At 38.9% G+C, this 24,811-nt stretch overlaps 1 protein-coding gene across 8 annotated transcripts in view; it reads left to right on the forward strand.

The window, feature by feature from the left end:
- The window catches only part of lztfl1 (leucine zipper transcription factor-like 1), a 133,006-nt gene that overhangs the window by 90,753 nt on the left and 17,442 nt on the right, over positions 1–24,811 (forward strand). For 6 of the 8 annotated variants that reach the window (XM_053228110.1, XM_053228108.1, XM_026938243.3 and 3 more), the window contains exons 16-20: positions 6,879–7,003; positions 7,263–7,457; positions 21,029–21,086; positions 21,665–21,736; positions 21,880–21,945. In XM_053228110.1, the coding sequence (XP_053084085.1) occupies positions 6,879–7,003; positions 7,263–7,457; positions 21,029–21,086; positions 21,665–21,736; positions 21,880–21,945 (516 nt within the window). Of the gene's footprint in view, positions 1–5,667; positions 5,972–5,998; positions 6,159–6,878; positions 7,004–7,262; positions 7,458–21,028; positions 21,087–21,664; positions 21,737–21,879; positions 21,946–24,811 lie in introns of those variants that run through there. The other 2 variants (XM_026938034.3, XM_026938036.3) reach the window with 2 other exon arrangements.

Here is a 24,811-nt window from a genome sequence, read left to right on the forward strand (position 1 = left end):
GATCTCTTACGTCTAAAGCGCTTATTGTTAATGAAACCATTACTGATCAGGAGTTTGATGTACTGTGTTTAACAGAAACGTGGATTAAACCAAACGAGTTTGTAGCATTAAATGAAGCTAGTCCTCCCGGGTACAGTTACATACATCAGCCCCATCTAACTGGCAAAGGAGGAGGCGTCGCAGTCATTTATAATGATAATCTAGCCGTCACACAAAAACCTAGTCATAAATTCAACGCATTTGAAGTTCTTTATTCTAACATAACATACGTAGCCACTAAAAATAAGTCTACCCAGGTGATTCCAGTAATTATTATTTACAGACCCCCAGGGCCATATTCTGAATTCCTGTGTGAATTTGCGGATTTCATCTCTAACCTGGTTGTTTCTTTAGACAAGGCATTAATTGTTGGAGACTTTAATATTCATTTTGATAATCCAGATGACCCTCTGAGAACAGCAGTTGTGTCCATTCTAGATTCTGTAGGGGTTAATCAGAATGTAATAGGACCCACCCATAGTGGTGGTCACACTCTTGATTTAATACTAACATTCGGATTAAATATAGAAAATATAGTCTCATGTCCACAGTCTGAAGCTATCTCAGATCATTACCTCATCTCATTTAAAATGTGTATTAATCATAGTATATGCACCTTGCCACGTCACCGTGTCAAACGTACGTTCACGTCAACAACTGCACAGAGTTTTATCAGTAATCTCCCAGATTTATCAACCATGATTGGATCACCGTCTGATCCCGAAGAACTTGACCAGGCAACTGAATGTTTAGAATCAACGTTCTGCAACTCACTAGATAAGGTAGCTCCACTTAAAAGAAAAATAATTAGGGAGAAAAAGCTAGCACCCTGGTATAGCGATCACACACGAACTTTAAAACAGACCACTCGAAAACTAGAACGTAAATGGCGTCAAACTAACTTGGTAGTATTTCAAATAGCATGGAAGGAGAGCCTATTGAGCTATAAGAAAGCTCTTAGTGCTGCTAGATCAATGTATCTCTCCACCCTAATTGAAGATAACAGAAATAATCCTAGATTCTTATTTAATACTGTAGCAAAATTAACTAGGAATAAGACCACAATAGAAACACGCACACAATCATTATATAGCAGCGATGACTTCATGAATTTTTTCAATGGTAAAATTGAAAATATCAGGCTAGAAATTCAGACTATTAATTTAAAACCGGACAGTTCTATAACTAACCCTGTAGATGATAATATGATAATATTAGATAAACAACTACAACGCTTTAGTCCCCTTGAAGAGACTGAACTAATTTCACTAATTTCATCATCAAAATCATCAACCTGTATGCTAGATCCTTTACCTACTTGTTTCCTCAAACAGATAATTCCTGAAACAATCAAACCTCTTTTAAAGATAATCAATTCTTCCCTTAGCATTGGCTATGTACCTAAATCTTTTAAATTAGCAGTTATCAAGCCCCTGATTAAAAAACCTGACCTCAATCCCTGTCAACTGTCCAACTACAGGCCAATATCAAACCTCCCCTTTATTTCCAAGGTCCTTGAAAAGGTTGTAGCACAGCAGCTATGCTCATACTTACATAGGAATAACATTCATGAAATGTATCAGTCAGGATTTAGGCCTCATCATAGCACAGAGACAGCACTGGTAAAAGTTGTAAATGACTTACTACTGGCCTCTGATCAGGGTTGTGTCTCCTTGCTGGTGCTGCTTGACCTTAGTGCAGCTTTTGATACCATTGATCATGCTATTCTCCTCAATAGACTAGAAAATGTAGTAGGCATTAAGGGAACAGCCCTTTCCTGGCTCAGGTCTTATTTGACTGATCGTTATCAGTTTGTAAACGTAAATGGTGACTTCTCTTCTCATGCTAAGGTAAAGTTTGGTGTTCCGCAAGGCTCTGTTTTAGGCCCACTGTTCTTTTCTTTATATATGCTACCTCTGGGCAAAATTATTCGTAAGCATGGTATTAGCTTCCACTGTTACGCTGATGACACACAGTTGTATGTTTCAGCAAAGCCAGATGACAGACACCAGCTTAATAAAGTTGAGGAATGTGTAAAAGACATTAGAAACTGGATGCTTATTAACTTTCTCTTACTTAATTCTGACAAGACAGAAGTACTTGTACTAGGACCACATGCAGCTAGAAGTAAGCTTTCTGATTACATAATAACTCTGGATGACCTTTCTGTTTCATCATGTGCAGCAGTAAAAGACCTTGGTGTGATTATCGACTCTAGTCTTTCTTTTGAAGCTCATGTAGATAATATAACTAGGATTGCTTTCTTTCATCTCAGAAATATTGCTAAAATAAGAAATATATTGTCACTACACGATGCAGAAAAATTAGTTCATGCTTTTGTTACCTCTAGGTTGGATTATTGTAATGCCTTACTGTCTGGATGTTCCAGTAGATGCATAAACAAGCTCCAGTTAGTCCAGAATGCAGCAGCGAGAGTCCTTACTAGAACCAGAAGATATGACCACATCACCCCTATCTTATCCACACTGCATTGGCTCCCAATCAAATTTCGTATTGATTATAAAATACTACTATTGACCTATAAAGCACTAAATGGTCTCGCGCCACAGTACCTGAGCGAACTTTTGGTCTTTTATGATCCGTCACGCCTACTCAGATCAAAAGATGCAGGCTATTTGTTGGTACCTCGAATAATGCGGGGTACAGCTGGGGGTAGAGCTTTCTCATACAAAGCCCCACAGTTATGGAACAGCCTTCCACTTAGTGTTCGGGGCTCAGACACAGTCTCAGTGTTTAAGTCTAGGCTGAAAACATATTTGTTTAGTCAAGCCTTTTGTGAATAGTTTTCTTAGGTACAGGGGCAGGTCTGGAGGGTTTCACAGGCATAGAGTGTTGTGGTGAAATGGGATGTTTGGATGCTGTCGCCCCCCCACTCTCACACGTTCACTCAGGTTTGTCGACGGTGGAGTGGCTGGCTGCCTTATGTCCCAGGGTGCCCTCATGTCTGTGTTAGCTTCTGGCTCTCCCTTTCAGTTATGCTGTCATAGCTAGTCTTGCCGGAGTCCCTGCTTGCACTCTGCATGCAAAGTACATCGTGCTTAACCATTAGAGGACAAAAGCTCACCTAACAATCTCTTCCTTTCTCTCCATCTCTCTCTCTCCCTCACTCTCTGTCGAGCTACACATGCTACTTCTGAGATGCCAGTGATGCCAGTGATCCTGACCCCTTCTGCTCCTCCTCGCTGCCTGACCCATCCTGATGCCCTACTTCTGGTTGGAGTTCTCATCGGTTGAGTTCGCTCGCTGCTGCTGGGGGTGGCCCCATATGGACTGCCTGAAGAACTGTTTGGATTGCTGGGGATGGTGCCACCTGGGGGCTGTGGAGATGGCTTGGGGATCACATATGGGGAGCTGTACTGTAATGGCTTGGGACTGCGACTGCTGTAGTGGCTTTGGGGCTGCAGTTGCCACGAGCAGCTTCGTACTCAGGACTCCATCAGTGGACAGTGGATAGATTTTAACCAGCCGGACCTCTTGCAAATACTGTGATTGGTTGCACAATTGCACTATTTGTCCATATAGTACACAATAGAAGGGATTTATTTATAATTGCACTATCCGTTGCACCCAGATGAGGATGGGTTCCCTTTTGAGCCTGGTTCCTCTCAAGGTTTCTTCCTCATATCATCTCGGGGAGTTTTTCCTTGCCACCGTCGCCACTGGCTTGCTCATTAGGGATAAATTCACAGTGATAAATTTAAATATTTACAATATATTTTTGTGAATCCATTTATTTCTGTAAAGCTGCTTTGTGACAATGTCCATTGTTAAAAGCGCTATACAAATAAAATTGAATTGAATTGAATTGAACTTTGTTAAACCTGATTTCTCTTTTTAAATTGACTTTTTTTTAAGTTGACTCTTTATTTAAAGTTGACTCTTTCTTTAAAGTTGACTTCTCATTTTAGTTGCCTCTTTATTTAATGTTGACTCTTTTTTAAAGTTGACTTCTTTTGTTAAAGTTGACTCTAAATAAAAATGTCAAGTTTAAATAAAAAGTCAACTTTACATTACAAAAGTTGTTGTTTAATGTTGACTTCTTTTTTTAAGTTGATTTCTTTTTTAACATTGACTTTTTTTTTTTTTTTTTTTTGGTGCCTTGCCCATCTGGGACATCTTCAGAATAAATAATAAATTCAGAATAAATTCGCTGTCTAATGTTGCTACAAGCTTTTCATCTGTCTTGGAATAAACTCTGACTTGTGATGAGATTTGAAGAGTGTGTCATTTAATCACACCTAATCATTTCTGACACCAATATAGACTTTTCCTATCATTTACAAATTACAATTGGGTGCAGAATGATGAAACAAGTGAGTTTTACAGAAGCCCCTTCATTATCGTTATAAAAATGTTAAAATGTTTGTTAAGATATTAAGTGTGAAACAGTCAAATATTTTTGATTGTAATTTAAATGTGAACTTTCATTTTACATTAATGTCAACTTTCATTTGTATCAAAGGGCTTTTTGGGGTTTAGTAGTGTGTCTTGTTGGCTAACAGAACCTCTGCCACCTTTAGAATTTTTCTCAATGTGGCCAAGACCAAGATGGTGTTGGACTTCAGGAGGAAGAGGATCATATCCAGTCTAATTACCAACATGAGTCTGGACATTGAGCTAGTTGACACCTACAGATACCTTGATGTCCATCTCGACAACAAGCTGGACTTGAAGGTCACCTCAAAGGCTGTGTACAGGAAAGGGATGAGTAGCCTCTACTTTATGAGGAAGCTCAGGTCATTAAATGTTTGCAGCAAGATATTAGAGAGCTTAGAGGGATATTAGAGACCAGTCTGTGGTAGCAGTGTGGTCTTCTTTGCATTAGTATGCTGGGAAGGCGACATCAGAGATGGAGATGCAAAAACCTCAACAAACTGATCATTAAAGTTGGCTCGGTCTTGGGCTGCTCTCTGGACGGTTTTGAGGTGATGGTGAAAAAAGAGGACACTCAGTAAACTCAGCCATTCTAAGCAATAAACAGCATCCCCTCAATGACCTACGGGTTAAACAGCAGAGCTCCTTTAGGAGACTCATTCAGCTCCGCTGTAGAAAGGAACGGTACAGGAGGTAGTTTGCACCAACAGCGATCACACTGTACGATAGCTCATCACCGTGCTGGGAGACTCTTGCACTGAGCCATTCTTAACATAAGCTCACTGGACGATAGTTGAAGTTTACCGCTATCCACTATTCATATCCAATATGCACTGCCACTTTACTTCTATTCATTTTTCTTTTTTCTCATATTCACGCTATACAATACTGTACATCCCTATTCATTTTATCACTGTTTACAATGTTTGCAATGCACTCCCGCTTTAATACCACTCAAGTCTGCTGCTATTTAACCTCTTAGACTGTATTCTTTTTTATATATTTATTCTTGTTTTATTTCATTTATAATGGTAAATTACTTTTAGTATACTTTCTAATTCCCTGTACTGCTGTAATATGTGAATTAACCTCTGTGATGAATAAAGTGATCTCTCTATCTAGCTATCACACTAGCCCATCCTAGCTAAGAAAGTGGGATATTATCCAATCCAAATGCAAGAGGCGGGATTTCTCGGAATACGAACCGAAAAATCACCCAGCGAGTCATACCATTGGCCGTTTATCACTTCTTCATGGATGTCTTCAACGCTCTACTGCCTATCTTGCTTTAGTGTTCCCTGCTGTCTGTGTGGTAATAGCGCAGTGACGCTGTTCCGTTGCCAGGAGCAACTTACATAGACTGAGGGGAAACGCATGATAGATAACGTAGTTAATTCGCATTTACTAAAATACTGGACGAAAATGATTAACTAGAATTCACGGTGCAGTGCCTTATTGTCCCCATGTTATCACACTAGTTTACACTCTGACGTCTGTATTTTTCTGCATAAAGTCGCATTTTCAGCTTGCTGCCATGGTAAGTAGCTAGCTTGGACCCGGTAGCCTAGTGAGGTCACTAATTACTTTACTGAGCTCCTGATTATCGAGGCTTGATAGTTAGCTAAGAGTTACGAGTGATGTAACCGACGGCATCATTAATCATATGAACAGAATGTTAGTAACTGCGTGGAAACGACGAGCTAGCTAATAGACAATAAACACTGGTATGTCACTGTAGCTACTAGCTAACTAGAGATCTATGCACCCTGTTCTCAAGTTAACTAATAAACATTACATTATGTGGGATGGCATCCGTCTTATATGTTGGATTGTTTATTGGCTACAAATGTTATACTGTGTTTGTAAGTAGGCCGCTAATAGCATCTCTTCTACTGAAGACTCCGATATTTAGTCGCTTTAGTATTGATTAAGCCATCATATCTGGTTTGTCTCATATTAACCTGTGCAGAATCACACTTGCACGGAATTTAATCAGACTTTGTAGAATATGGATATGGGTCCAGAAAGTTTCATCCACCTGGAAGACCAAATGTTGTAATGCCTGATTCAGCACACAAGTTAATTATTAGATTTAATACAGCGGTTTCAGAAAGAATTCAGTCCACTTCAGGCTTTGCACACCTTACTGTTTTATATGTTTGATTTGGATTACACTAATTGTTTGTCCATCAGTCTACACACAATAATCTGTAATGACAATGCTAAAATATGTTTTTAGAAATTTTTGCAAATTTGTTGGAATTCAAAGACTGAAGTAGTAACAGATTGGCACCAATCATTATGGCTGGTCCATCTGATACCTGGCAAGTTTGTGTATATAGAAGAGTAGTGCCTAATAAAGTTGGTGCTAAATGTATGTTGTATGCGTGTTAGGTGTATTTTTCATCATTATAAAAAAGTATTTCTGTTGTCCAATATTGCAGGCCGATTTTGGGTTCAACGAACATCACCAGAACGAGGTCATAAACTATATGCGCTTTGCTCGCTCCAAGAGGCTTCTGCGACTCAAGACCATTGACTCATGCTTTCAGGAACTCAAAGACAGCAGGTCAGAGGCCACATTTCACTTCATATACCAAGTTTATAATCTGCATTTTACTACTTTATACCTTATCTCACTTATCTGCCTCACTCAGTCTTTCTCACTTTAATTTTCTTTTTACCTCACTTACCCGCTCCCTACATTTTCCCCACTCACACCATCTCTCTCATCCTCTCTCTTTCTCTCCCTCAGTGGAATTCAACAAATAAAATTAGCTCAAACAGCAATGATATCAATAATAAACTGTCACTCTCCCTCCCTCTAGACTGGTTGAGGAGACATTTACGGTGGATGAGGTGTCAGATATGCTGGATGGTCTACAGGTAGTGGTGCGTGGAGAGGTGGAGATGGAGCTCATCAACACCGCCCACACCAATGTCCTGCTCCTGCGCCAGCTCTTCTCCCAGGCTGAGAAGTTCTACCTGAAACTGCAGACCGATATCTCAGAGCTGGAGAGCAGGTACATAACAGACCCATTTTTGGGGACTTTGATAGGAAATACTGACTTTGAATTTGCTGGCACTCTGTTAACAAATGTAAATATTATGTATTATGAAAATAGTTTCAAGTATCATAATATAATATTTTTCCAGTTAGCATTTAAAAGAAAAAAAGATTTGTTGCAATTATTATTATCATTATTATTATTATTATTATTGTTGTTGTTGTTGTTTTGTATATAGCAATACAGTCCTTTACACATAAAAGATTAAAATATCTAAAAAGTATTTGTGATAAAGGCACATTAAAGTAACGATGTACAATCATAGCAGCAAACAAACACGAAACGAAAGAGAACAGTCCAGGGTCAAACACAGTAATCCAATAACAAAGGTGGTAACTCTCAGAAATGTCAGCCAGGGCGAAACAAGACTTCGCGGAGAATGAGTGTGAGGCTTAAGTAGTCCCGGTAACGAGCTGCAGGTGAGCTCGTAATCAGTGCTACGTAAGGGGTGATGGGAAATGGAGTATAGAGGGAGAAGTCAATACTCGGGTGATGGTGACCTCTGGTGACGATCAGGGGGAACCACAGAGGCCGGATTCGTTACACTTTGGTATAATTTGTGCAGTTTACACTAACTCTGATCCAACCCACAGGCCACCATTTGAGAAAAAAAAAAATCTGTGAGATTCACCACATTGTTAGGAAAAAAGAGGACACTAAACTGTACCATTCATCACTGAGGTGGTACCCTCAAGCATATATGTAGTGTACCTTTAAAGCTTTACTCAAGAGCCAAAGGGCCAAAGACAGGCCACAGCCATGTTGCAATTAACCCACGTGAACTTGCAAAAAATAATACTAAAACAGCCTGTAGTACCCACTACTCAACATTTTCAGTAACCTAGAATTCACAACAGACCTATATTTAAACTGACATGTTTACTGAGTGTTTTTCATCCGTTTCTGTTGCCAGCAGTTTTAAGGTTTTTAACAGACTACGCTTTCAGAAAGCAGATATGGAGTACATCTATAGAATATTGAAGTCCTGGATGAGGGAAATTTTATTGTTTACACTTTATTGTTTAGTAGTTTATTGTTTACACTTCAGATGTATTTTGAACAGTATTACTGATTTAAACAATATTGATCTGAATTTGATTAAACCCATGGAAGAAGTGTCACAATGTCTCATCAAAATGGACGCACCTGCATAGCAGGTACGTGCAATGCATAGTTAGCTCGTGGTAGGACTGTGCTCTAACACGTCTCTTCATGCCTTGTTTACCCATGATCTGCCTCTCTGTGTCGCAGCATAAATAAGCGTTAGCACAGATGTATAAACTAGGCTTCAAATAAAGCACCCTGTGCTTCAGACAGATCCCCTTGATTTACACCATCAGGTTTTCCAGGTTTTTTATGCCAAATTACTTGTTTCCCACAAAAAGACTTTATAAAATAGATCTCCCTTTTTCAATGGCTGAACTTTTTTTAGACTAGTTTCCTGTCTTTTTGTGCAATTTTTGAGATGTAGTTGGGGTGGAATTTTGCTAAACCTGGCAACCCTATACACAAATGAAAGCCTGGCCAGAAAGCTACTGTTTACTACTGTTTAGCCATGCTTAATTTTGTTAGATTCTAATGCACAACTTTTTTTCATTATATGCTGCTAAAAGTCTGAATGGATCACCCAAATGTGTCATTATTTTTATTTTGAATTATTGTACTTTTATAATGTTTCATGTTTTAATCATGTTTTTGCTGTATCAAAAATGTAGCGCGACACTACTGTATCATATGGAATTTGAATTTTGTATATTGTTACAACACCTACTGTTATACATTAATAATTCAATTCAATTCAATTCAATTTTATTTGTATAGCGCTTTTAACAATGGACATTGTCACAAAGCAGCTTTACAGAAATAAATGGATTAAAAAAATATATTGTAAATATTTGAATTTATCACTGTGAATTTATCCCTAATGAGCAAGCCAGTGGCGACGGTGGCAAGGAAAAACTCCCCGAGATGATATGAGGAAGAAACCTTGAGAGGAACCAGACTCAAAAGGGAACCCATCCTCATCTGAGCGCAACGGATAGAAGGAATTTATTTATAATCGCACTATTATTGTGTACTATATGGACAAATAGTGCAATTGTGCAACCAGTAAATTCATCACAGTTTTTGCAAGAAGTCCTGCTGGTTAAAATCTATCCACTGTCCACTGATGGAGTCCTGAGTACGAAGGTGCTCGTGGCAACTGCAGCCCCAAAGCCACTACAGCAATCGCACTCCCAAGCCATTACAGTACAGCTCCCCATATGTGATCCCCAAGCCATCTCTACAGCCCCCAGGTGGCACCATCCCCAGCAATCCAAAAGGTTCTTCAGTCCGTCCATATGGGGCAACCCCCAGCAGCAGAGAGCGAACTCAACCGATGAGAACTCCAACCAGAAGTAGGACATCAGGATGGGTCAGGCAGCGAGGAGAAGCAGAAGGGATCAGGATCACTGGCATCTCAGAAGTAGCATGTGTAGCTCGACAGAGAGTGAGGGAGAGAGAGAGATGGAGAGAAAGGAAGAGATTGTTAGGTGAGCTTTTGTCCTCTAATGGTTAAGCACGATGTACTTTGCATGCAGAGTGCAAGCAGGGACTCCGGCAAGACTAGCTATGACAGCATAAGTGAAAGGGAGAGCCAGAAGCTAACACAGACATGAGGGCACCCTGGGACATAAAGCAGCCAGCCACTCCACCGTCAACAAACCTGAGTGAACGTGTGAGGGTGGGGGGCATCCAAACATCCCAGTTCACCACAACACTCTATGCCTGTGAAACCCTCCAGACCTGCCCCTGTACCTAAGAAAACTATTCACAAAAGGCTTGACTAAACAAATATGTTTTCAGCCTAGACTTAAACACTGAGACTGTGTCTGAGCCCCGAACACTAAGTGGAAGGCTGTTCCATAACTCTGGGCTTTGTAAGAGAAAGCTCTACCCCCAGCTGTAGCCCGCATTATTCGAGGTACCAACAAATAGCCTGCATCTTTTGATCTGAATAGGCGTGGCTGATCATAAAAGACCAAAAGTTCGCTCAGGTACTGTGGTGCAAGACCATTTAGTGCTTTATAGGTCAATAGTAGTATTTTATAATCAATACGAAATTTGATTGGGAGCCAATGCAGTGTGGATAAGATAGGGGTGATGTGGTCATATCTTCTAGTTCTAGTAAGGACTCTCGCTGCTGCATTCTGGACTAACTGGAGCTTGTTTATGCATCTACTGGAACATCCAGACAGTAAGGCATTACAATACTCCAACCTAGAGGTAACAAAAGCATGACCTAATTTTTCTGCATTGTGTAGCGACAATATATTTCTTATTTTAGCAATATTTCTGAGATGAAAGAAAGCAATCTTAGTTATATTATCTACATGAGCTTCAAAAGAAAGACTAGAGTCGATAATCACACCAAGGTCTTTTACTGCTGCACATGATGAAACAGAAAGGTCATCCAGAGTTATGTAATCAGAAAGCTTACTTCTAACTGCATGTGGTCCTAGTACAAGTACTTCTGTCTTGTCAGAATTAAGTAAGAGAAAGTTAATAAGCATCCAGTTTCTAATGTCTTTTACACATTCCTCAACTTTATTAAGCTGGTGTCTGTCATCTGGCTTTGCTGAAACATACAACTGTGTGTCATCAGCGTAACAGTGGAAGCTAATACCATGCTTACGGATAATTTTGCCCAGAGGTAGCATATATAAAGAAAAGAGCAGTGGGCCTAAAACAGAGCCTTGCGGGACACCAAACTTTACCTTAGTATGAGAAGAGAAGTAACCATTTACATTTACAAACTGATAACGATCAGTCAAATAAGACCTGAGCCAGGAAAGGGCTGTTCCCTTAATGCCTACTACATTTTCTAGTCTATCGAGGAGAATAGCATGATCAATGGTATCGAAAGCTGCACTAAGGTCAAGCAGCACAAGCAAGGAGACACAACCCTGATCAGAGGCCAGTAGTAAGTCATTTACAACTTTTACCAGTGCTGTCTCTGTGCTATGATGAAGCCTAAATCCTGACTGATACATTTCATGAATGTTATTCCTATGTAAGTATGAGCATAGCTGCTGTGCTACAACCTTTTCTAGGACCTTGGAGATAAAGGGGAGGTTTGACATTGGTCTATAGTTAGACAGCTGACAGGGGTCAAGGTCAGGTTTTTTAATCAAGGGCTTGATAACTGCTAATTTAAAAGATTTCGGTACATAGCCAATGGTAAGGGAAGAACTGATTATCTTTAAAAGAGGTTTGATTGTTTCAGGAATTATCTGTTTGAGGAAACATGTAGGTAAAAGATCTACCATACAGGTTGATGATTTTGATGATGAAATTGGTGAAATTAGTTCAGTCTCTTCGAGGGGAGTAAAGCATTGTAGTTGTTTATCTAATATTATTATATTATCATCTACAGGGTTAGTTATAGAACTGTCCGGTTTTAAATTAATAGTCTGAATTTCTAGCCTGATATTTTCAGTTTTACCATTGAAAAAATTCATGAAGTCATCGCTGCTATATAATGATTGTGTGCGTGTTTCTATTGTGGTCTTATTCCTAGTTAATTTTGCTACAGTATTAAATAAGAATCTAGGATTATTTCTGTTATCTTCAATTAGGGTGGAGAGATACATTGATCTAGCAGCACTAAGAGCTTTCTTATAGCTCAAAAGGCTCTCCTTCCATGCTATTTGAAATACTACGAATTTAGTTTGACGCCATTTACAGTCAGGTCCATAAATATTGGGACATCGACACAATTCTAACATTTTTGGCTCTATACACCACCACAATGGATTTCAAATGAAACGAATAAGATGTGCTTTAACTGCAGACTGTCAGCTTTAATTTGTGAGTATTTACATCCAAATCAGGTGAACGGTGTAGGAATTACAACAGTTTGCATATGTGCCTCCCACTTGTTAAGGGACCAAAAGTGATGGGACAATTGGCTTCTCAGCTGTTCCATGGCCAGGTGTGTGTTATTCCCTCATTATCCCAATTACAATGAGCAGATAAAAGGTCCAGAGTTCATTTCAAGTGTGCTATTTGCATTTGGAATCTGTTGCTGTCAACTCTCAAGATGAGATCCGAAGAGCTGTCACTATCAGTGAAGCAAGCCATCATTAGGCTGAAAAAACAAAACAAACCCATCAGAGAGATAGCAAAAACATTAGGCGTGGCCAAAACAACTGTTTGGAACATTCTTAAAAAGAAGGAACGCACCGGTGAGCTTAGCAACACAAAAAGACCCGGAAGACCACGGAAAACAACTGTGGTGGATAACCGAAGAATTCTTTCCCTGGTGAAGAAAACACCCTTCACAACAGTTGGCCAGATCAAGAACACTCTCCAGGAGGTAGGTGTATGTGTGTCAAAGTCAACAATCAAGAGAAGACTTCACCAGAGTGAATACAGAGGGTTCACCACAAGATGTAAACCATTGGTGAGCCTCAAAAACAGGAAGCCAGATTAGAGTTTGCCAAACGACATCTAAAAAAGCCTTCACAGTTCTGGAACAACATCCTATGGACAGATGAGACCAAGATCAACTTGTACCAGAGTGATGGGAAGAGAAGAGTATGAAGAGTATGGAGAAGGAACGGAACTGCTCATGATCCTAAGCATACCACCTCATCAGTGAAGCATGGTGGTGGTAGTGTCATGGCGTGGGCATGTATGGCTGCCAATGGAACTGGTTCTCTTGTATTTATTGATGATGTGACTGCTGACAAAAGCAGCAGGATGAATTCTGAAGTGTTTCGGGCAAGATTATCTGCTCATATTCAGCCAAATGCTTCAGAACTCATTGGATGGCGCTTCACAGTGCAGATGGACAATGACCCAAAGCATACTGCAAAAGCAACCAAAGAGTTTTTGAAGGGAAAGAAGTGGACTGCAATGGCCAAGTCAATCACCTGAGCTGAATCCGATTGAGCATGCATTTCACTTGCTGAAGACAAAACTGAAGGGAAAATGCCCCAAGAACAAGCAGGAACTGAAGACAGTTGCAGTAGAGGCCTTGGCAGAGCATCACCAGGGATAAAACCCAGCGTCTGGTGATGTCTATGCGTTCCAGACTTCGGGCTGTAATTGACTGCAAAGGATTTGCAACCAAGTATTAAAAAGTGAAAGTTTGATTTATGATTATTATTCTGTCCCATTACTTTTGGTCCCTTAACAAGTGGGAGGCACATATGCAAACTGTTGTAATTCCTACTCCGTTCACCTGATTTGGATGTAAATACCCTCAAATTAAAGCTGACAGTCTGCAGTTAAAGCACATCTTGTTCGTTTCATTTGAAATCCATTGTGGTGGTGTATAGAGCCAAAAATGTTAGAATGTCCCAATATTTATGGACCTGACTGTACGTTCTAGTTTTCGAGTGGTCTGTTTTAAAGTTCGTGTGTGATCGCTATACCAGGGTGCTAGCTTTTTCTCCCTAATTATTTTTCTTTTAAGTGGAGCTACCTTATCTAGCGAGTTGCAGAACGTTGATTCTAAACATTCAGTTGCCTGGTCAAGTTCTTTGGGATCAGACGGTGATCCAATCATGGCTGATAAATCTGGGAGATTACTGATAAAACTCTGTGTAGTTGTTGACTTGAACGTACGTTTTACACGGTGACGTGGCAAGGTGCATATACTATGATTAATACACATTTTAAAATGAGGTGAGGTAATGATCAGAGATAGCTTCAGACTGTGGACATTTTCTATATTTAATCCGAATGTTAGTATTAAATCAAGAGTGTGACCACCACTATGGGTGGGTCCTATTACATTCTGATTAACCCCTACAGAATCTAGAATGGACACAACTGCTGTTCTCAGAGGGTCATCTGGATAATCAAAATGAATATTAAAGTCTCCAACAATTAATGCTTTGTCTAAAGAAACAACCAGGTTAGAGATGAAATCCACAAATTCGCATAGGAATTCCAAATATGGCCTTGGGGGTCTGTAAATAATAATTACTGGAATCACCTGGGTAGACTTATTTTTAGTGGCTACGTATGTTATGTTAGAATAAAGAACTTCAAATGCATGAATTTATGACTAGGTTTTTTTTGTGACGCCTAGATTATCATTATAAATGACTGCGACGCCTCCTCTGCCAGTTAGATGGGGCTGATGTATGTAACTGTACCCGGGAGGACTAGCTTCATTTAATGCTACAAACATTGGTTTAATCCATGTTTCTGTTAAGCACAGTACATCAAACTCCTGATCAGTAATGGTTTCATTAACAATAAGTGCTTTAGACGTAAGAGATCTAATATTCAACAGTCCTAGCTTCAGATCAACGGTGCTAATGAATAGAATAATAATGAAATATACGCACAGAACCATTGGTGTGATATAAAGACATTTACCTAGAGGAGTGTTTTTATTACCACAGGTTTCTGCAGAATTAAACAGGTAGAATCAGGTGTGGCTCCTGATGATTAAACATTACTGTTAATACAAAGATACAGCTTTTCTTTTTCTTTCAAGGTGCGATGAAGTACACTATATGGCCAAAAGTACTGGAACAGCAAGGCTAATCCTTTTGTTTTTGCTATACACTGAAGACATTCGGCTTTGAGATCAAAAGATGAATATGATACGATGGATCAGAATTTCAGCTTTCATTTCCTCATATTTTCATCTGGGGGAATGGGCAAATTGGAATGGGATGTCCAACAAGCTCATATAGGTGTGAAGGTCAGGTGTCCACATACTTTTGGCCATATAGTGTAACTAGTAATAGCAATAGTCAACATGAAATGTATTGTAGATAATTTCTTTCAGCAGTCAAATAAAATTGAGTGACTTAAACTGTATAGAGGTATTTCACTGCTTACAATTGCTATAATCAAACTGTTAAAAACTGCAGACCCTTTTAAAGTACAAGATCTCATTCAGCTGGTAGTAGCAAAAGTAAACATGAAATAAAACACCATGTAAGCGTCTAACAGATCATTTTATTTTATCATGAAACCGCCAGGTGCTGAACACATTAATAGTTATAAGGGTAAGGAGAGCATACTTAAGGTGAACTTTCCATGGCATGTTGTTTTCACAGTTTTGAGGTTTTGCTGTGATCGTTGAGATGAACAGCGCAGAGTTCCTGTACATATATTTAACGTAACTGTGGTTTCCAAGGCCATGTTGTAGAGAACAGAGGAAACACTGAGAGAGAAAATCAAGCAGCAAACACCCAAATTCGTGTGTGTGTGTGTGTGTGTGTGTGTGTGTGTGTGTGTGTGTGTATAAAGCCGGTGGCCTTCTCTTTCCAGCATCTTAGGACTTTACTTCTCACTATGGCTTACCTAAACACACACAGGCAGGGAAAACGCCCTTCACTTTAGGCTCTATATGCTGCTGTCATTTCAAACCACAAAGCACAACACTGCACTGCTGTTTTGTTAACCCCATATATCTTAAGTGTTAAACTGATTTTGAAAGGTGCTTTATTATTTTATTCGTGGTAAAAATTTGTGACGGTCATATACAGTTGGATCCATAAGTATTTGGACAGTGACACAATTTCCATATTTTTGCCTCTATACACCACCATAATGGACTTGAAAAGCAATGAGAAGCAGTCAAGATGTGACTGAAGTGTAGTCTTTCAGCTTTAATTCACAGGTTCAAAAGTAACATAATTATAAGGATTATATTTAATACATGGTTGCAAATCCTTTGCAGTTAATGACTGCCTGAAGTCTGGAACCCATGGATATTACCAAATGCTGAGTTTCCACCCTTGAGATGCTTTGCCAGGCATTTACTGCAGCTGCCTTCACTTGCTGCTTGTTTGTTTGTCTTTCTGCCTTCAGTTTTGTCTCTAGTAAGTGAAATGCATGCTCGCTCAATTGAGAACGTTCCATTTCTTTGCCTTAAGAAGCTCTTGGATTGCTTTCGCGGAATGTTTTGGGTCATTATCCATCTGTACTGTGAAGTGGCGTCCTATTGGTTTTGCAGCATTTGACTGAATCTCAGCAGGAAGTATAGCTGTGTATAGCACTTCAGAATGCATCCTCCTACTTCTATCAGCAGTCACATCATCAATAAACACCAGTGACCCAGTTCCATTGGCAGCCATACATTCCCATGCCATAACACTTTCTCAACCATGTTTGACAGATGATGTGGTATGCTTTGGATCAGGAGCCTTTTTTTCTTTCCCCATACTCTTACCATCAAACTGGTACAAGGTAATCTTGGTTTCATCTGTCCGAAGAATCTTGAGGTAAACCAGCTGTATTTACATTCATGAAGGCGTCTCTTGATTGTAGACTTTGACAATGATATGCCTACTTTCTTGACTTGATTAGATGTTGCGAAGGGGTTTTTCTTCACCAAGGAATGAATTCTGCAATCATCCACTTTAGTCTTCCGTGGTCTTTCAAGCCTTTTGGTGTTGCTGAGCTTGCCAGTGCATTCCTTCTTTTTAAGATCTCTGATCTCTGATAGGCCTGTTTTGTTTTTTCAGCCTAATGATGGCCTCCTTCACATGCATTGATACCTCTTTGAACCGCATATTGAGAGTTCCCATGAGCAGCTATCAAATGCAAATTCAACACTTGACATCAACTTCCAGACATTTTATCTCCTTAATTTGTCATGAAGTAAGGAGGAAACAGGCCACACCTGGCCATGAAACCGCACATCATTTTCCATTTACTTTCATACTATTTTATTCTTACTTTACATTAATATTCATATATATTGATCATTGCTGCCCCATCGTGATTTCAAAACTCATGCCCTGAAACTTGTGCATTATGCAATGTGGGGTGAGAAATGCTGTATTCTTTAATTTCTTAGCATACACAATATATATTTTTAATATACACTATATTGCCAAAAGTGTAACTTCAGTGTAACTAAGGGACCTAGCTCAAACATGTTCCAGCATGAAAAGTGAGGTCCATGAAGACATGGTTTGCCAGTGTCGAAGTGGAAAAACTTGAGTGGCCCCACTGAAAACCTTTGAGATGAATTGGAATGCCGACTGCAACCCAGGCCTTCTCGCCCAAAGTCAAAGCCTGACTTTACTAATGCTTTTGTGGCTGAATGGGCAAATCCCAATAGCCATGCTCCAAAATCTAGTGGAAGCCTTTCTAGAAGAGTGCAGGTTATTATAACAGCACATTCCTAAATCTGGAATGAGATGTTTAAAAAACACATATGGGTGTGATGGTCTGGTGTCCACAAACTGTTGTACATATAGTGTGTCTTGTGCATCAAGTGATTAAGTCTCCATCCTGCTTTTGGTTCACATCTGCTTTTGGAAGTCGATCCCAAAAAGAGTCAATTCACTGATTCCAGGCATTGAAAATTAAGAGCCAACCCCAAAGCAAAACTTCCTGTTCATTCATTCACATAAAACAATGCATTGATTTAACTTTTGTGTGACACTTTTGTTTTAGAAAGCGAGGGAGTGTCAATGGCCAGGAATATTGTGATGAATAAGTCTTTCACACCAGGGGAGATAATGACCCACCCCCTAAAGAGTCTATCAAGGTAGAATGCCACTGTGGAAACTAAAAGAAAGAATTTGAGGAGACTAAAAGAAAGAATGTTTTTGTTTGTAGTTTATTTACAACATAGTGCACAATATCCTCCTGGGAACCAAGGAAAAAAAGTGTCATTCAATTGTTTATTTTGCCTTCAGAAAACATACTGCAATTTTAATTTTTTTTTAAATTGTTTTTATTTTTAATTTTACATCATGTCCACTATAGTGGACAGAAGGACTATTTTAGTGTAAAAAGACAGCCAAACTTAAAAGATAAACTGATCAGAACATGGATCTAGATTGAAGAACAATCATTTTGATTTTAAAATATCAATATGGATACATTTGGATAGCTATGTCAATTAAAACCCTTTAAACTGAACACATGCTTATACCATTTTTGTTATTTATTTTTTTGCCCTCAAACTCAACCCAAACCAGTCTAGTTTTATGTTTGTTCTTTTCATGTTTTGCTTTTAGCCATGATAATCCTGGAAGCAGTTCCTCTTTTTGGTAATGCAGAGAAACATTTTGCATTTGGTACACCTCATGTACGTCTTGCTTTTGCAGCCCTTATTTCTGCATCTTTCTGCATGCTTGATATCCACCATCTCTGGCATGTGTATGGCTCCTAGTCTGTGCACAGATCGCTCTGGTTGTGGGATCCTCATTTTGGTTGGTGGCTCATACTCTACATCACTACTTTCAATTCTTTGATCAAGTTCTGGACATTCCAACCAAGTGCAATTTGAAGTCCAGATACTGTTGAGTATTCTTTGCTGGTTGGTTAAGTGCTTTGCTGTCAGACTTGTACTGGATCCAAGCATTTGTGATGGCAACATCAAAAAAGTAAGTAATCACATGTGATGTCCATTTTTTTGGTCCTGTTAGACATACAATAAAAGCTCAGCATGCGGTCACATAGGTCTACACCTCCCATGTTGTCATTGTACTCTCTGATAATTGCTGGGCTTCTCACTGGACCTTAAGCTTGTCTTTACTGGACCATCTGGTGCAGATATCTTCAGGATCTTTGCCATGCACAATGGAAGCCATCAACACCGGTTTGTTATCGTACCATTTTGTAATTGCCAGCTCAGGACTCTTTCTAACCACCAAAACTTATGTTTTTTTGTCTTATGCTGCTTTCTTTACTGACATACAAACATTTTTCTGTAACATTTAATTTTGCGTAATAAATAAAAAGTTTTTGTACTGAATAATGTAGAAGTCAAAATAAAAATCTATAACAAAGTTTGTACAAAAAAAAATAAATAGCGTGCCTAAGCCTTTTGCACAGTACTGTAGATCATCACTAATATTGCCCACTCATAACAAAAAACAACACGATTTTTGCAGTACCATACATGCACATATACTTTAGAACATTTCACTTGAAATACCAGCTGGCAATATGGTTGGGAAATAGCCCAACTAGTAAAATATGTACATATTTAAAAATAACACATTAACTAATGTAAGTAAATAGGGGCTTAGGACATTCCAAGATCTTAGAACATTTCTGTGATCTTCCTGGATTTTCATGGTTTTTGTATTTGCAGCCTCGATCCTCACTGAAAGCCAATGGGGTCCCATGGAGTGGGACAGTAAGATCACACTCCATGTTAAATTGGATTGACCGACATATAGAAACCATATCAATCGTTTTTTTTTTGTTTTTTTTTTTAATTTTTGAAAATTAATAACTCTTTAGTCAATGCTACATACAGTCTTCTCCGAAAATATTGGAATGGCAAGGCCAATACTTTTGTTTTTGCTACACACTGAAGACATTTGGGTTTGAGATCAAAAAGTGAATATGACCTTCCACTTTTTCCCCTGATGAAGTCCTTTGTTGTGTTGGCAGAGTGTTTTGGGTCATTGTCTTCCTACCGTCATGAGTTACATCATCAGTAAAAATTAGTGAGCCCGTTCCTGAAGCATCCATGCAAGCCCAAGCCATACTACCTCGACCGTGCTTGACGGATGAGCTGATATGTTTTGGATTATGAGCAAATCCTTTCTTTCTCCACACTTTGGCCTTTCCATCACTTTGGTAGATGTTAATCTTGGTTCCAGAACTTGTTTTTCATCTCTGTATTTTTTGTGAATTCCAACCTGGCCTTCCGTTTCTTACTGATGGGTGGTTTGCATCTTGTGGTATGGCATCATACAAATGCAATATTCACAGTGGAAATCCAGGGCTCAAACCAAGAGTAGACATTCAGAGTTATTATTTCTTTAAACAATCAATCGAACACAGCACATCTGGGCAACAAGAAGCACCTGACAGTCACATGTTCCAACATTTTTGATCACTTGAAAAATGGGTGCATTCAAACAAAAGCTGCCATGTTCTAAGTTGTTTAACATATCTAGATGTAAATATTAGGAAATGAAAGCTGACATTCTGATCTGTTGTTTCGTATTCATCTTTCCTCAAACACAAATGTCCTCAGTGTGTAGCAAAAACAAAAGAATTGCCTTCTTAGTGATCACTCTACAATTCCATTACAACTATACCAAAGAAAAGTTCTTTTTCAGGGTTAACAGCAACAAAGAAAGATGTAGATTGCTCAAGGTTCCCACCTTAAATTTGTCAAAACATCTGTTGATTATCCTATTTCATAGTCATTGCCCATCTTGAATGATCTTGCTTTAATTAGTAAGGCTAAAATCACAATTCAAACAAGATCAGACATGTAAAACCATATTTGATCTTCTTAAACATTAACCAATATAGATACATAAAATGAATGACTGTATGTGTAGGTAAAGGATTACAGATTACATTAGCTTTTATTTTGGCATACATGTTCTGTAAGTGTATGAATGTTCTTGATTTTGGTTTATAAAGTCAAATAAAATGTTGACAAAAAATGTTATTTGTAGCACTATATGGGATATACAAGTAATAATGTATGAAGTCAAATCTCATTTCCTAAACTCAACTCTTTTCTTCCTTTCTTGACTCACTTTCACCTCTGATCTTCCCTCACTTTTTACCTCCCACAGAGAATTACTGGAACAAGTAGCAGCATTTGAAAAGACTGATTTTAAATCCAACAGCAAGGTTGGTGTTTTTGAGTCCACAATTTCAAATAGAGAGATTTGATTGTGAGCAGTGGGTAGCACTGCCATCTCAGGCTTCACACCTTCGGCAGGCTAAAATGTCACCTGTGACTTCTGGCATCTTTTCACAATTAGATATTGAAATCATGTTCACACTGTGACCATTTTGTTCTGTGAAGACGCATTTTGCGTTCGGTGACATTTGCAACACTATAGCATTCACAGTACAACCAGGAATTAAGCATGTGGTGATGAAATGTTTGGTTAGATCCCATATTTTTGTATCAACACTTATAATCATGAGCACTTTAATTAATTAAATTATTGTCAGTATACTTTCATTTATGTTAGAAACAGAAAGAGTACAGATTGAGTATACTAATGACATAAAGTGATGGTAAAGGGGCTCCCATTTGTTCACAAAATATTTCATATTAATTCTACTATTACCTCCCAAAATCTAGGCAAGACAGTTGTTAGAATGTGCTTCAAGATACAGTAGGGCCATTATGTTAAACTATGTACATACACGGTATCTGTGTACATACACAGTATGTTGAACTCTGGTGTTTTTTAAAGGTAAATCAGGAATCCAGCAAACCCAAGTTAGCCCCACTGAATGAGGGAGGAGTGTCAGAACTGCTCAACAAGGTAAAGTGGTTTTCCTCATCTTAATACACAAAAATCTTATATTTAATTTTAACACACGTCCATTAAATTGCTTCTGTATGCTGTTGAATGTCAGATCTAGACATATATGTCTGAGTTGATTATGGTCTGTTTTCATTTACCAGGAAATTTCCAGACTACAAGAGGAGAATGATAAACTGAGAGCTAGACTCCGAACATTGGAAAGTAAGGTAAAGAGATTGAAGTGAGCCTTTATGAATCTGTAAGGCAGGGTGTGTAACTTGAGTCTCCTGCATACAGTGCTGCAAAAAAAGTATTTGCCCTATTTTTTTTTGTATTTTTGCATATTTGTGACCCGCAGTTGTTTCAGATCTTCACACAAAGTTTAATATAAGATAAAAATCTGAGTAAACACAAAATAGTTTTCAAATCAAAATTTCATTTATGGAAAGAAGAACATTTTCCAACATCACCTGGTTCTGTGTCAAAAGGTAATTGCCCCCTTAGTTAGTTAATCAAACAATTAACCAAATTTAATTGATTATTGGGTTCCATTAGACTAGACACACCCAGGCTTAATTACTGCCAGCCCTGTTGAATCTAAACATCACTTAAATAAAGCCTTTTCAGCATTGTGAAGTAGGCTAAAAAGTCCCACCAAGCAGCACACTATGTCACTGTCAAAAATAAATTTTGGAAGTGATGAGAGAGAAAGTTCTCCAAATAGAGAAAACTATGAATGGTGGGGAGTCTTCCCAGAAGTGGCCAGCCTACCAAAATTCCTCCAAGAGCACATCGATAACCCCTCCATAGCAGTAGTCACAAAAGAACCCATATGAATATCTAAGGAACTTCAGGGCTCACTCAACTAAGATAAGGTCAGTGTTCATGATGGGCAAAAATGAGACTGGGCAAAAATGGTATCCATGGGAGAGGAGTTGCACGTCGAAAACCACTAACAAAAATTTAACATTAAAATTAAAACAACTTAATGACCCCCAAGCCTTTTGGCGTACTGTTCTATGGACTGATGTGCCAAAATAGGTTTACTTCTAAGAAGTTCCAAATACAGCATTCCACAATCAGAACGTCATACCAATAGTCAAACAAGGTGATGGTAGTGTGATGGTGCTTTGCTGCTCCTTTAAAAATCTAAAATGTGCATAATGTGTGGTCTTAAATTAAAATAACATGGAAAAACCCATATATTTTCTGGTTGCTCATGGTAATGTGCATGCATTGTTTTCCATAACTAATAGAGCAAACATCCTTGAAAGAGTCCATAACTAAAGTGGATTTACAACAAAGTATTAAAAATGACAATTTGATTTATGATTTAATTTATGAACAGCTACCAAATGCAAATTCAACACTGGGAATCAACTCCAGACATTTTTCTCCTTAATATGTCATAAAATAATGAGAAAATAGGCCAGACCTGGAGTGTATAGAGCTATACTTCCTGCTGAGATTCAGTCAAATGCTGCAAAACCAATAGGATGCCACTTGACAGTACAGATGGATAATGACCCAAAACATACCACGAAAGCAATCCAAGAGCTTCTTAAGGCAAAGAAATGGAACATTCTCAATTGAGCGAGCATGCATTTCACTTACTAGAGACAAAACTGAAGGCAGAAAGACAAACAAACAAGCAGCAAGTGAAGGCAGCTGCAGTAAATGCCTGGCAAAGCATCTCAAGGGTGGAAACTCAGCATTTGGTAATATCCATGGGTTCCAGACTTCAGGCAGTCATTAACTGCAAAGGATTTGCAACCATGTATTAAATATAATCCTTATAATTATGTTACTTTTGAGCCTGTGAAAATGGAGGGACTATGTAAAAAATGGCTATAATTCCTAAACGGTTAATGCAGTATATTTGTTAAACCCCTTGAATTAAAGCTGAAAGTCTACACTTCAGTCACATCTTGATTGCTTCGTTTTAAATCTGTTGTGGTGGTGTACAGAGGCAAAATGACAAAAATTGTATCACTGTCCAAATACTTATGGACCTGACTGTATAGTTGTGGAATTAGACTTTCCTCAGATAGACATTACACAGAATCCAGTTGCTCAAGCAAATATATGTATTATTAAGCTTAATGTTATGAGCTTAAAAAGTATTCCCTGAGAGTGCATCTCACCGTGGCTCAGGTTACAAGAGTTTTTATAGCATAAAACTTACACATTCATTTACGTAGAGAGCAAAGAACGCAGCTTCTCACTGGTAATAAAACATACGGAATGAAAAGCTACTGCTAGAGCAAGGAGACAAAAACAAGATATGGTTAGCATGGATGGCCTTGGATGTAACTCCTATCTTCACTCCTATCTTCAATTCAATTTTATTTGTGTAGCGCTTTTAACAATGGACATTGTCACAAAGCAGCTTTATAGAAATAAATGGATTAAAAAAATATATGTGAATTTATCTCTAATGAGCAAGCCAGAGGTGACGGTGGCAAGGAAAAACTCCCTGAGACAATATGAGGAAGAAACCTTGAGAGGAACCAGACTCAAAAGGGAACCCATCCTCATCTAGGTGCAATGGATAGTGCAATTATAAATAAATCCCTTCTATTATTGTGTACTATTTGGACAAATAGTGCAATTGTGCAACCAGTAACCAAAAACCAAAAAAGTTTTTGCAAGAAGTCCTGCTGATTAAAATCTATCCACCGTCCACTGATGGAGTCCTGAGTACGAAGGTGCTCGTGGCAGCTGCAGCCCCAAAGCCACTACAGCAATCGCAGTCCCAAGCCATTACAGTACAGCTCCCCATATGTGATCCCCATGCCATCTCCACAGCCCCCAGGTGGCACTATCCCCAGCAATCCAAAAGGTTCTTCAGTCCGTCCATATGGGGCAACCCCCAGCAGCAGCGAGCGAACTCACCCGATGAGAACTCCAACAAGAAGTAGGGCATCAGGATGGGTCAGGCAGCGAGGAGGAGCAGAAGGGATCAGGATCACTGGCATCTCAGAAGTAGCATGTGTAGCTCGACAGAGAGTGAGGGAGAGAGAGAGATGGAGAGAAAGGAAGAGATTGTTAGGTGAGCTTTTGTCCTCTAATGGTTAAGCACGATGTACTTTG

This window comes from Pangasianodon hypophthalmus, chromosome 22, assembly GCF_027358585.1.
Source record: "Pangasianodon hypophthalmus isolate fPanHyp1 chromosome 22, fPanHyp1.pri, whole genome shotgun sequence".
Lineage (NCBI taxonomy): Eukaryota > Metazoa > Chordata > Actinopteri > Siluriformes > Pangasiidae > Pangasianodon > Pangasianodon hypophthalmus.